General features: G+C 34.1%; 1 protein-coding gene across 1 annotated transcript; it reads left to right on the top strand.

Annotated features, from left to right (window-relative positions):
* The first annotated feature begins 3407 nt into the window (after positions 1-3407).
* Positions 3408-7425, top strand: LOC111212171 (non-specific phospholipase C6-like). Its single transcript, XM_048766081.1, has 3 exons — positions 3408-4194; positions 4548-5050; positions 6388-7425. The coding sequence occupies exons 1-3, from the start codon at positions 3614-3616 to the stop codon at positions 6858-6860; spliced, it is 1557 nt and encodes a 518-aa protein (XP_048622038.1). The 5' UTR covers positions 3408-3613; the 3' UTR covers positions 6861-7425.
* Positions 7426-15378: the final 7953 nt, after the last annotated feature.

The raw sequence follows: 15378 nt of genomic DNA, 5'->3' as shown, positions 1-15378 counted from the left end.
TTATTTTATTTTGAAATTTGGTAGATTATAAAACAATTAATTCCTCCATCTTTTTTAGGAAATAACTATCTATTTGACTTATTATATGCAAACAACTATTAATTTTATGACCCCAGTTTCAGATTTGGAGTTAATTAATAACTATTTTAAGAGATAGTAATAGATTATAGATTAAAAACATTTTCTAGGAAAATAAGACCAAAATAATAATTAATAGATAATAAAAAATCAAAAAGAATTGTTAGGAAAAATATAATAAAATACAGAAATAAAAATAAAAATAAAAACAAAAATGAATATTTTTTTATATAAAAGGGATATGTTAAGTTATTCTAACTAAATATATTTTAAATATTTATGTCAAGGATTCTAAAAAAAACTATAAACATAGCTCCACAACTGTGTAAAAATAAAATATATAGTTATATAGTTGAATAAGACACACACGATATAAAATAATGTAAGAGAACGAATAAAACTATATAACTTTAAATAAAACAAATAAATTAACAATTCTATGCCATAAAAATAAAAACAGAATAAAACTTCAAATAAACAATTTTATTATTCGTAAAGAAAAATTTAGTTAAATGTAATGAGAATGAAACTGAATAAAGAATAACAATCAATAAAATAATAATTCATACTAATATTGAACAAAACATTTTAAAACACAAAACAATATTAAAAAAAAATAAAATATTTATTCTAACTATTTAAATTATTTTCAAATTATCATCCCATCCGTAGGGCGGGCCGACCCTAGTTATTAATATTCTTGGTGCAGATGATTCCTAAATTAGCTATTAAAAGAATTATTTTAAATTTCAACTCCGGTAGACGCATTTTAATATTGTGTATCCATATTTGAAAGTTAGAAATATAAAAACTAAGGGCATCTCCAAGCCCACTCTATTTTCTACACCAAACTCTATTATAGCGTAAAATCCTCTCTAATTCCACTCTATATCCCACTCTAAAATGTGTAACTCTATTTCTGACTCTATATTTGCACTAACTCTATTTCTTACTCTATATTTGGAGTAACTCTATTTCTTACTCTATTATAGAGCGAAACTTTTTTTATTGATACTTTAGTCCTTTTATTTTTTAGTCTTTTTATTTTTTAACTATTTATGTAATTTAATTATGCAAACATCACATAATTATCTTCAACACAATATACAAACGTTTGAAACTTATAATTATTAGCCAAAGAAAACAAGCATTAAAAATAAAAAATAATTTTATAAAATTAACCAAAGAAAACAAATACTAAAATTAGAAATAAGCAACATAACATAAAATTAAATTCATAGATAATTGTGATTTAATATTCAGGTAAATTGCCTCCAAATCTACCAAGATTGTTAAAGTAATTTCCAAAAGAGGTAGAAGAAGGAGTAGCTTCTTGTTCATGTTGATGATCACGTCTTTTTGTAAAATTCGTGTTTGTTTCTCTTGAAAATATGCACGAACTTCTGGATCTTGCACTGAATTCAAGTCACAAAATAAATATTTGTTTTCTTCCTTCAGCTCATTCAAAGCATAATACTTTTTTTTTTTAATTTCCAAGTGATATTCTCGTTGTGCTCTTGTCTTCTTTAGTTGTTCCAAAAATTCAATATTTCCTTTTTTTAAGGTATTGATAACCGATGTTATTTGATCACCAAATTATAGATTGTTCAACGATTACTTTTCGGAGACGCCGGTGTACAATGATGTTTCGTTTCGTAGGATCCTCTATTCCTTCGTATAATCGAAGTCGTTGAAAGTTATGACAACTACCTCGCACAAAAAAGGGATGCATCATATGGTCTTCATGTTCATTTAGTCGATTTAGAAAAATCAAAAATAATAAAAACTCATTTTAAGCTTCAAAATTTGTTAATTGATCATTTGTGGGAAAGATACACTAATGGTGATGTTTAAGTTAAATGTATTATGTTTTAATATAATGTAATATAATTTTTAAGATAATAAATGTTTGATATAAATATATAAATTATAAGACTTTTATAAAAAATAAAATATAAGTGATCATTTTGTAAATTTTGTAAGTAAAAGGTATTATCATAAAATAAAAAGAACATATTTAAAAATATTTTTTTTAGAGTTAAACATAGAGTAAACCATTGGAGAGAAATCCAATATGTTTTAGAGTAAATCTATTCTATTAAAACAGCAGTGTGACCCATTGATAAAAGTTGGGTCCAACAATTATTTTTCCCAAAAACTGATTATTTAATAACTGCTTATATTAAATGACTAACCACGTTCTTTGTCGATAACAAAATCAGTTATGTTTCTTCGTTCACAACAAAGTTCGATTCAATGATATACCTTTTAGACCTGATCAGAACACGCCCATGGTAATCGATTCTCTGGCGATTATACATTCCATGGTCGTTCACTATGTTGATTTGTCATAATCAGACAAGAAAATCGGGATCTTCAAAGTAACTAATATTTTGGGTTTTAAAAGGTTGAAATCAGATGTTTTGTAATGCATTACAAGTTTAAGGCATAACCAACAAGAAAAACGTATAAATTGATCAGTTATGAAAGTATGGTGGCCATTGAAATGTTGCAGAGAATTCTAAAATATTCTTGGAGAAGATGGAAAACAATTACAAGAATGCCATATTAACTCATTTATATGTGATTTAACTTAAAGTCAGTGAAGACCATATTAACTCATTTACATGTGATTTAACTTAAAGTTAGTGAAGACCATATTAAATCATTTATATATATATATATATATATATAACAGAAAATATTAAAAATTATTTTTTTTTCAAAAGAATTTCAAAAAATTTGTTCGGTTTTCGGGTTTGATATTGGTATTCAGATATAATACTATAAGAATCATTCGAGCATATAGGCCAAGTCTAATAGAGTATGAAACTTTTGATTTTCGGGCTGATTCTATGTCGGTCTTTTATAAATATTTTTGACTAATTATGTTAGGTAATTATTAAGAAAATATAATATGTTGTGAATTTTAAAAATAAAGTTTAAAAATAATTTCTGAAATACATATGGCACATGTGTATAGTTATGCAATTTGACATATTTAATATATTTACCAAATATTATATTAAATTATATTAAATTAATATTAAATAATATGATTACAAAAAAAATACAAAAATAAAAATTAATATTTTTAAGGGCAGGTCAGAATCTAGTACTGCTTTAAAATTAGAGTAAACCATTCGTGGTTTTCACAAGGCCGTGTCTTTTACATGTATTTCACAATTCCAGAATTAAATTGACCAGGAAAAAGAGAGAGTAAATCTCTGAGTTTTAGTTATTTTCTCAGTGAGAACAGAATCTTCTTTGGTAAAAAAAAACAGAATCTTCTTTTAGATAAATAAAGTAAAAGCAGTAATTGTTCTTGCTCTCCACACTTCATATCTTCTCACTCTACTCTTTTTACATCTTTGATTCTCTTCTATCCTTTATCTTCTTTTTTCGAATGTGTTTCAAAGAGACTATTATCTCTCCACTGTTTTCTTTATGTTCTGTCTGAAACCAAACCAAGGCAAAACAAAACCACAGAATCAAATCCTCTTTCTCAGATATTCCGGAGAAAACTAATCCATTCATGAAGCAACCAGCTTTAAGATTTGCCTCCACTTTTTCACCCTTTCTCGCACTCTACTGTCTTCTCACGCTATCGCATGTAGCTCTAGGATCCCATCAATGGCAATCACCAATCAAAACAGTCGTCGTTTTGGTTTTGGAGAATCGATCCTTCGATCACCTCCTAGGCTGGATGAAGAAATCGGTTAACCCTTCCATAAACGGTGTAACGGGTCAAGAATGTAACCCGGTTCCGAATTCTACACAAACCATATGTTTCACGAGCGACGCTGAGTTTGTGGATCCCGATCCGGGTCATTCGTTCGCAGCTGTGGAGCAACAGGTATTCGGGTCGGGCCAGGTCCCGTCCATGATGGGTTTCGTCGAGCAAGCGCTTTCGATGCCGGGAAATTTGTCGGAAACTGTCATGAAAGGCTTCCGGCCTGAAGCTGTACCGGTTTATGCTGAGCTGGTTAAAGAATTCGCTGTGTTCGACCCGTGGTTTTCTTCTATACCTGGACCTACTCAACCGAACCGGTTGTTTGTCTATTCGGCTACCTCACATGGTTCAACAAGCCATGTCAAGCAACAGCTTGCTCAAGGGTACATTTTCAAACTCTTTTTTTTTTACAAACATTTTCAAATTCCTTCTTTAGCTTTTTCTTGATAGTTTAATTTTTTTAATCTAATAGTATGAATTTTCATTCAAATCTTGAATAAACCGAATGAGTAATAAGTACTTTCCTAATTTATAAAAAAAATCCATATGCAATTAATAACATTTCATTTTGAAAAAGATTATAAATGGTGTTACAAAAAAAAAGATTATAAATGTGTTTGTCGGCATTCAAATACTTGTTCAATTTTATTTGTAAGAATTCTTCAATTTTATAGTACTTTAAAAAAATTATCATTACCATATATCTGTTAAACATATTATCATCATGTGATTTCAGGTTTCCACAAGAAACAATATTCGATTCACTCCATAGCGTCGACGTCGATTTCGGAATATACTTCCAGAATATTCCGACCACATTATTCTACCGTAATCTCCGACAGCTAAAATACATATTTAAATTGCATCAGTATGATCTGAAATTCAAGAAAGACGCAGCAAAAGGAAACTTACCGAGCTTAACCGTCATTGAACCGAGGTATTTTGACCTCAAGGGCTTACCGGCCAATGACGATCACCCATCTCACGACGTAGCGAACGGCCAAAAGATGGTTAAAGAAGTGTACGAGACACTTAGGTCGAGTCCGCAGTGGAACGAGACGCTCCTAGTCATAACCTACGATGAGCATGGTGGGTTTTATGACCATGTGAAGACTCCTTACGTCGGTATACCGAACCCGGATGGGAATACCGGACCGGCCCCTGGTTTCTTTAAATTTGACCGGTTAGGTGTTCGGGTTCCTACAATTATGGTGTCACCTTGGATTCAGAAAGGAACTGGTAAATTCTCTAATATAATTATTTTGATTTTTGACAATCTATTTTGGGCAATTCTAGTGAGTATACTATTTTCAAGTTTTAGTCATAAAAATAAATCACAGAAAGAAAAATGACTAAAATGTTTCATTTAATAGGTAAAAAGATCCTAATACCTTAGATATATATATATAAAACAATAAAATTACAAATTAAAAAATTAAAAATTAAAAAATTAAAAAATTAAAAAAATAATTAAAAATAACTTTTTTATTGTTTTAGATTATATGTTTTCAAATTCAAACTTTTTTATAATTTTTTTTTTGAATTTTTTTTATCTTTTTTAAATTTTCTTTTCGTAATTTGAAAATTCTTTTTGAAACTATTTTAAAAAATTTTCTTTTCAAATTTTTAATATTTATTTTTTATTTTATAAAATTTTAAACCTCAATCTCAAATCTCCACCCCTTAACTCTAAACCCTAAGGTTTGGATTAGTTAACCCAATTGGTATAAGTGTATATTTACCTCTTTGATAAAACATTTTGGTTATTTTGATCTTTAGAGTTTATATTTGCAGCAAAAACTTTTTATCGCTATCCTACGGTATTTTCCATCTATTTTACGATATAAAAATTATTTTAATATTGTATCATTAATTAGGCCTGGAACTTTTATCCGAGATCCGGATTCGATCCGTGATCCGATCCGGATCCGATCCGAAAATCCGGATATCCGGAGAGGCCGAATCCGGATCCGGATAGTAAAATGTTGGATCCGTCAAAGCCGAATCCGGATCCGGATATCTTGATTTTTTAGTCCGGATATCCAGATCCGTAAATTTTATTAATAACTATTTCAAAAGTAGTAATATCTATATATAAAAACTAATTTTATTTAATATATTTTCATTTTTCTAATAGTATATATAAATTTTATGTAAATTTTGTACTATTATACATATAAATAATTAAAAACATTATATATTTTTATTTTTAAATTATTGTTAATATTTTATATATATTAATATTATTTTTTATTTATTTTAAGGATCCAAATCCGGATCCGGATATCCGCCGGATATTATAATTTTTAGAAGGATATCCGACAACCGGATATCCGCGAACCCCGGATCCGGATAAGGATAGTAAAATTATGGATCCGCCGGATAAGGATCCGGATCCGGATATCTTAAAATTGTCCGGATATCCGATCCGTCCCAGTCCTATCATTAATTGTGGTGGAGAAATAACTGAAATCTAGAATTTGTCCGCGTGGTAGCGTGACTCATTTTTTCAACCATAATCTGACACCATTTTGATTAATTTTTGTCATCTTATTTTATTATTTGTTTGAGTGAAGTGGTGAGTGCGGCAAAAGGGCCAACAGAGAGCTCAGAGTTCGAGCATTCATCAATACCAGCGACCATCAAGAAACTCTTCAATCTCTCTTCCAATTACTTAACACATAGAGATGCTTGGGCTGCTACTTTCGAAGACGTGGTTTCTCACTTAACCTCTCCTCGAACCGATTGTCCCATGACTCTACCTGCCGTTTCACTCATGAGAGCCACAGATCCTAAAGAAGACGCAGCCCTATCTGAGTTTCAGAGTGAAATGGTTCAGCTTGCAGCGGTTCTCAATGGCGATCACTTCCTCAGTAGCTTCCCGGATGAAGTTGGGAAGAAGATGACTGTGAAACAAGCTCATGAGTATGTCAAAGGAGCTACTTCTCGGTTCATTAGAGCTAGCAAAGAAGCAGTGAAGCTTGGTGCCGATAAATCTGCCATTGTCGATATGCGATCTTCGCTCACTACTAGGCTACGCAACCTGTGACTGACGAACAAACACTACAAGAAAACAGGGGATTCTGATAGCCAAAATCGTCGGAAATTCATCGGAATAGACCGATTCCGACGAATTTCCGACGAACCCGTCCGTCGGTATCGTTTCTTCGGAAAAAAAAATTCGTCGGAATTTCATCAGAACTTCCGACGACTTTCTGACGAATACCGAGAAACGTCATTCTGACGAACTTCCGACGATATTACGATGCGGATACACGAGACCAGAGTTCATCGGAAAAACTACGTACCGACGGAGAACGTTCGTCGGACAATTCCGACGTAGAGTGTTCCTCGGTGTATTCCGACGAACTTTGGGCGTCGGAATTTACCGACGGACGACGGTCGTCGGAATATACCGACCATTGTCCGTCGGTATATACCCATTTTTTTTACAAATTAATTTTGCATTTTTATATATTTTTTTATATTAATAAATTTAAAAAATCAGAAATTTAAAACTAATAATATTATAAAATTTAAATTCATAAAAACCGAAATAGGAAAAAAACATTCATAAAGTTTAAAATTCATACAAACCGAAATAGAAAAAAAAACATTCCAAAAGTTTTAAAAAGCCGAAATAAACTAAAATGAACTCGAAGACATCAAACGATCTAGCTTCTGCATAATCTCGGTGTTGAACTTCTTCTGGGATGCCAACTCAGCAAGGATAGTGGCATTCTCCGAACGGATAGTGGCATTCTCCGAAAGGATAGTGGTGTTCTGCTCCTCCAATGCCCCAATCCGTTCATCTTTGTCATGTAGCTCCTCGAGAATCATGGGATCGGCATACGGAGCTTGCGAAGAAGATGCCGAATATTAAGAAGCACGACGGGCCAACCCAACTAAACGGCCTCATTTCCTTTTAGGAACCGCCTACAAAAATATTTAAAGTAAGTAAATAGGGACAAGTAAGTAATCGACATTATAAAAAAAAATATATTAATAAAAAAAATTACCTTTTCAACCATCTCATTTATTTGCAATAGAGACAGGTTGGTTGAAGCTCTCGTGGAGTCGCCGTCATCAGAGAGAGGCTGAGATTGGGAAACTATTTCAGCTTCCACTAAATCAACTACACCTTTGATCACGGGGTCCTGAATTTGACCCGTCGTCTTGTTAGTGTGAGCCACCTTAATGAGTTGGAGACGATCAACGGATTACCGTCATTTGCTTCGATCTAAAAAAACCGCCATTAGCCAGCGAAGAAATATATAAAATATTTATTTAAAAAATATAAAGATAAATAATAATAAAAAACTTACAAGTTCATCCTCCTTAGTAGACATAGAGCAAGTGCCGAGGTTGTGCACATACATACCTTTCCCGCCACGATCGCTCTTCCGGTTCCTGGAGTTCCTAGAAGACGTCTCTGCAGTTTCGTCCTTCTCCCAATGAGCTATCAACTGCTCCCACACCGCCCCGTTGATGAACTGTGGCTTCTTGTTCTTCTGCCAAACTGTCTTCCACGCGTTTATCTGCTTTGTGTAAGAGTCCATGGCCTTTTCGTTGAATTTCTTACGGACTGTTTCCGTAAGATCGGAGTGCCAGTTGAACTCTTGCTACAAAACAAACACAATTTAATAAGTAAATATATTTAAAAAAATGTAAAAACATTAAAAAAAATGAAGAGTTACTATACCGCAAACTGACGAAACCACAACTCTCGTTCGTCGTTAGGGATCACACTCCACTTTGGATATCCAAAACGGAGCATGGAGTACATCATCTGATTGATGCTCCGGCTAATGCCATTTTTCGACTTGGTGAACCTGTAAAAAAAAATACAAGTTAGCAAGTTAATTAAAGGAAAAAATATAATGGTACAAATAAAAAAAATACTAACCAAGTGCTATGGCCTCGTCGTGGGTTGGGTTGGAGAAACGGGAGATGCTCTCGACCTGGTTGTTGAACCAATAGATGAACCGGCATGACCCCCGGATCCTGTTGAGCAGCAGCGTGAGGGGCAAAGGGAGCTGGAGCGGGAATATATGCGGGAACCGAGTCATGAGACGATCCCAATGCACGGGAACTGCTCACAGAACTACGTCGAAGACGGGCTGCGGGGCGGGCTTCATCCTCGGCCCTAAAAAAAATTAATACATCAAACATATTTTCAAATCATTTCTATTTTTAATGTTTTCATTTATATATTTACAAAAGGTTTTATAAACGTTTTAAAAAAAACTATTAAACCTTTTATATATATATATATATGTATACAAAATTATAAAAAAATTATAAATATAGAAAAATGTTGTTGAAAATTTATAAATGAAGAAAAATGTTGTTAAATATTTATATTTTTTAAAAAAAAAACGTTTTATTATACATAGTTTATTAGTGGAAACTTATAAAAAATTTTAAAATTTTTATTATACATGATTTACATATATATATATGTATACAAAATTATAAAAAATTTATAAATATAGAAAAGTGTTGTTAAATATTTTTAAAAAATTTTAAAAACGTTTTATTATATATATTTCATTACTGGAAACTTGAAAAACGTTTTTAAAAATGAAATAAAACGTTTTAAAAAATCAAAAAATGTTTTTAAAAATCAAAAAACGTTTTTAAAAATCAAAAAATGTTCCAAAAAAACTAAAACAACAATCCAAACAACAATCCTAACTTATATATCCTAAACTATCAATCAAACAACCTAAAATACGAGATCTAACATCCAAAGCCCTAAACAATTGAGATTAAAGAAGGTTTGGGATGATTCTTACATGATTTAGGGTTTGGGGGAGGAATCGCCGGTGTAGAGGGATGAATCGCCGGTGTAGAGAGAGGAATCGCCGGTGAATCGCTGGTGGAGAGAGGAATTTAGAGAGAGAGATGCGGAGATAACGAAGAAAGAAGAAGGAGGAGGGTTATTATATCAGACGATTCCGACGGACACGGGTTCGTCGGTATTCCGTCGATATAATTAAAATATACCAAATGCCAATTCGCGAAAATTTTCAAGCGGCTTGGTTCTCCCGTGCAAATTTAAATTCCAACGGAATGTGTCCGTCAGTATATTCCGACGGACACATTCCGTCGGTATATTCCGACGGAATTCCGACGACTTAGTGTTTAGGGTGTTGATTTCAAGTTTCTAAATGTAAAATCCAAATCTTTGATAATATATATAGTATTTTGCATAAAGATTTAACAATAAAAATGTTTTATAACACAATTTTACACAATAACATTTTTTGTAGTGTAAGCTTATATAAATATGATTGTATAAGTATATAATGTTAAGATGAGATGTTATGAAAACAATGATATGCATACATAAATATTTTAATGAGTTGTTATATTTGAACGGTTGCGATCTAATACTATACTAAACACTTATTATGTGTTATTTTCATAGTTTTGGCATCTAAATTTATAGATTTTTATGAAACTTTATAGAAACACATGTCGTCGGTATTTCGTCGGAAAATAGCGACGACATTCCGACGAACTTGTCCAGTTCGTCGGAATGTCGTCGCTATTTTCCGACGAAATACCGACGACATGTGTTTCTACCGACGACCTTTCCAATTTTCAATGAAACCCATTGTCGTCGCTATGTCGTCGGTATATTGCGAGGGATTTCCGACGGACCATTAAAAAAAAAAAAAAAAAAAAAACTAATCAGAATCTTCTGAATCTTCATCAAACTCCCCAACCTCGGCTTCCGGCTCTGAATGTACGACAACATCATGTCCAAACACAGTCAAATTCTCAACGAGTTGAACATTTTCCAAATCTTCAACTGCCTGGGCGTTGCTGGTAGACTCTGGTTGCAATGGTTCATCATCATCAGAAGTTCCATCAACTCGTCCTCTTGGGTTGATTTGCGTTACAGTAACCCATGGATCGTCTTGTACGTCACCCGAGGGTAACTGATGTAGCACACCTATACATATCAATTATACAAGTATTAGTAAAATATATAACATTAATTAATTATATTGGTAAAAAATTATGAATAGATTGACATACCTGATCAGCTTGCGAACCAAGAATGAAGGGATCATAATATTGAAGTTTCCGCCGCGAATGAACTGATGTAACACCAAACGCATCAATCTTCACTCCTCTATCTAGGGTGGTGTCATACCAATCACAATAGAATACTACACAACGCAATCCAACCATTCCAGGAAATTGGATTTCCAATATTTCTTTTATGTTGCCGTAGTAGACATCGTCACCAGAAGAAGATGAAACACCAGCATCATATGTTGTCTTAGAATGACCTTTCCTTGTGAATGCATATCCTCGCGTACAAAATTTAGGATATGATTTGACCACATAGTTTGGTCCCTGCACAAATTCGCGTATCCAATCATCGAACACAAGACCTCTGGCCAAACCATCATTCACCTATAAAAAAAAACATATATGATTGCAAAATTAATTAGTTTATATATATTAAATTTAAACTAATCATTTGCATAGGGTAATATGATATATGACTCACATAACTACGAAGCCACGCAGCAAATCCGTTATCTCTAAGTTGTCGAAGCTCATCTTCTGTTGCATGCCTGTGAGTCATACGCAACTCCGCCATATATACACTATATACAAAAATATTATCAATATGAAATAAATTTATTGAATATTAATCTAACAATAAATGAATAAATATTTTTACCTCTCATATTGTAGAACATCTTCACAGTTGGTGAGCAAATATGTTTGCAAATGAGCGTGCTCAGTGTCCGTAAGTCTCCGCTTCGTGAATTTTCCACTAAGTCGTCCTATTTCCTTGAACATGCTTGGGACAGTAACATGATATGTTGCTCTCTCCCCTCTATCATCATGCCGAGCAGGTCTTCGGTGTTTTGTATGCACTTCTGGTGGAAAATAATTTTCAGCAAAGATTGCAGTTTCTTCATTGATCACCTGTGCCACTATAGATCCTTCCACCCTGCTTTGATTTTTGACCATCTTCTTCAGATGATGCATATAACGCTCAAAAATAAACATCCATCTGTACTGCACAGGACCACCAAGTTCCAATTCTATTGCGAGATGAATAGCAAGATGTTCCATTACATCAAAGAATGATGGAGGAAATATCTTCTCAAGGTTGCACATGCTGACTGGTGCGTTTGTCTTCAAATTATTAATACCCTCTTCAGTCACTACTTTGCTGCATAAGTCGCGGAAGAAAACACTAATCCCTACATAGATAAAAGACATAATTTTCGTAAGTATTAAGTTTTTATAAGCATAATTGTTAAATATAAAAATAAATTAAATTGTAAAAATATAATATACCTGCAATTGCTTCATGAACATTACGTGGCAATAATGCTGAAAAAGCAAACGGAAGGAGGCGCTGCATAATTACATGACAATCATGACTCTTCAAGCCAGTAAACTTTCCTTCGCTTCTATCAACGCAGTTCCCCAAATTTGATGCATATCCGTCAGGAAATTTCACTTTATCTGTAATCCAATCAAAGAACTCTTCTTTTCTAGCACCATCTAGCCGATAAATGGGAAAAGGGGCCGTACCGTTCTCATCAACGTGAAGTTCAGAACGATCACAAATATCGACTAAATCCAACCTTGACTTCAAATTATCCTTCGTTTTACCTTGGATGTTAAGGACTGTGTTCATCAGATTATCGAAGAAGTTCTTCTCAATATGCATGACATCTAAATTATGCCGCAATAGATGACTCTCCCAATATGGCAGATCCCAGAAAATACTCTTTTTGTGCCAGTTATGTAGCTCTCCAACCGCATTGACTCGAATGTTTTCATGTCCACCTACATCTGGCGTCCTTTCTGCATCAAAATACCTAAACTGCTTCAACAAATCTTTCCCACTAACTTCCTCAGGTGGACCATCAAACACCTGCTTGTTCTTCGTAAAAGAAGTCTTACTCCTGCGGTATGGATGATCAGGTGGTAGAAATCGTCTGTGACAGTCAAACCAACACGTTTTCCTTCCGTTCTTTAGTTGGAAAGCATCTGTGTCATCTTAACAATATGGACATGATAGCTTCCCATATGTTGTCCATCCAGATAACATACCATATGCTGGAAAGTCACTTATTGTCCACATAAGTACTACCCGCATCTGAAAGTTTTCTTTGCGCGAAACATCGTATGTCTCAAAACCATGCGCCCATAGTTGTTGCAACTCATATATTAGTGGTTGAAGAAACACATCTAGTGATCTTTTAGGATGATCTGGCCCAGGGACGAGAATTGAGAGAAATAAAAACTCTCGTCGCATGCACATGCTCGGCCGTAAGTTGTACGGTGTCACAATAACTGGCCATAGAGAATACTGCCTTCCATGCTTTCCAAATGGGCTGAAACCATCAGTAGATAATCCAAGATAAACATTTCTTCTCTCTTCCGCAAATTCTGGATATGTTGACTGGAAATGTTTCCATGCCTTTGCATCTGAAGGATGTCTAATCTCACCATTTGTGGAATGCTCTGCATGCCATCTCATTGCTTTTGCTGTGCGCTCACACTGATACAACCTCTTCAATCTTTCCGTCAAAGGCAAATACCACATTCTTTTGAATGGGATCGGAACTCTTCCCCTCGTCTCCTGATAACGAGGTTTCCCACAAAATTTGCATACATTTCGTGTCTCATCCGCTCTCCAGTAGATCATGCAGTTGTCAATACATACATCTATCACTTCATACGGTAGTTGAAGACCTGCAACAAGTTTCTGAACCTCGTAGTATGAACCCGGTGCAAGGTTATCCTCAGGTAGAATACCTTTGACAAAATCAGTAATCGCATCCATACATTCTTCAGCCAAATTATAGTCTGTCTTAATACCCATTAATCTAGTTGCAGATGATAAGACTGAATGACCATCTCTACAATTTTGATACAAAGGTTGTTTTCCTGCATCCAACATGTCAAAAAATCTCCTAGATTCGGGGTTTGGTTCTTCCCCTCTATAATGATCATGTACCATCTGCTCAGTACCTACACCATAATCTATATTCGTTCTAGATTCTTCTAACCTAATATCAGGCTGAGGTTCACTAACAGGCTGAGGTTCGCTAGTACTACCATATTCATAACCAATTTCCCCATGAAGGTACCAAACTTTATAATTACGTGAAAACCCTTTCATATACAAATGAGTCCAAACATCAAATTCTTTTATAACCTTATTATTATTGCAAGAAGAGCAGGGACATCTTAACATACCACTTTTTGCATCCGGTTGCTGTTGAACAAGCCTCATGAATTCTCCAATCCCTTGAACGTATTCTTCCGTAAGCAAATTGGTGTTCGGATCCAAATGAGGTTTATCCATCCACGAACGATAATAAACTTCTGAAGACATGATTTTCACGGAATTGTTATGACTAAAGAGAATGAAGAGAGAATGAAGTGTGAATGAGTTGAATGAAGAGGGGTTGTATTTATAGGAAATTGGTTACGGACCTCCGACGACTTTCCGACGAAATTCCGACGGATGTAAAGCAGTCCGTCGGAATTCCGTCGGTATCTCAAACGGCTATACAACGGTCATATATATTTGTCGGCAACGGTCACATGGTTCGTCGAAATTCCGTCGGAAAATACCGACGGAATTCCGACGACTTTGCTGTTAATCGGAATGTCGTCGGAAATTCGTCGGAATATACCGACGAACTTCCGACGACTACAACGGTTACATTTTTTATCGGAATGTCGTCGAAAAGTTGTCGGAAAATTCCGACGAACCATATTTCGTCGGAATTCCGTCGGAAATAGCCGACGGAATTCCGACGACTTAATTTTTTTGGATTTGATCGGAAATTTGTCAGTATTCCGTCACAAATGTCCGACGACCTTGGTGTCCGTCGGAACCTCCGTCGTAATTCGGTGTGTTTTCTCGTAGTGAAAATGATAACAAACCTTGTGAAAATTTGTAGGTTTCTTTTTGTTTTCCTTGCACTCTTCTTCCTCTCGTTTGATCTGAAAATGTGTGATTTGATGTTTGAAAACTGAAATTAAGAAACAACGAAGCAGTTAAAGTTCGTTGTTAGTATCAATACGTACGTGCTTATCAATTGATAGTTTGATGTCTTGGAACTCAATTTTAAGAAATGTTGCGCATATACTTTTTGGGTAACTTTTTGATAAATTCCTTTTCACGGAATAACCCGATTATGAGAGTCAGCAATGCATAGCTGCAAACATTATAAAGAAATGTATTCATATGTTAAAGTTAGGTTTATTTGAATGAGAACTGCTTGTAGTAATTTTGTTACGTAAAGTGCACATAATGGATATTGCAGATTTGTAGAGTAGTCCGAATAAGATTAGAAACCGTGAGACAATTGCCGAAATGAGTGAACTCAAACTAAATTATGAGCGCACCAAGCCGAACTAATATAGATTCGAGTTTAGGTTCGGTTTTGAGTGCAGGTTTGGGTATATGGACATGGTCCAATAACATGTCTTAATTTCATTTTGGTTTTGTTTTAATATATGATCAAATATTGAATTAAAAGCCGAAGTATTATAGTTTC

Source organism: Brassica napus, chromosome C8 (genome assembly GCF_020379485.1).
Source record: "Brassica napus cultivar Da-Ae chromosome C8, Da-Ae, whole genome shotgun sequence".
Taxonomy (NCBI): Eukaryota; Viridiplantae; Streptophyta; class Magnoliopsida; order Brassicales; family Brassicaceae; genus Brassica; species Brassica napus.
The sequence above is the reverse complement of the archived record's forward strand: the minus strand, read 5'-3'. Positions and strand labels throughout refer to the sequence as shown.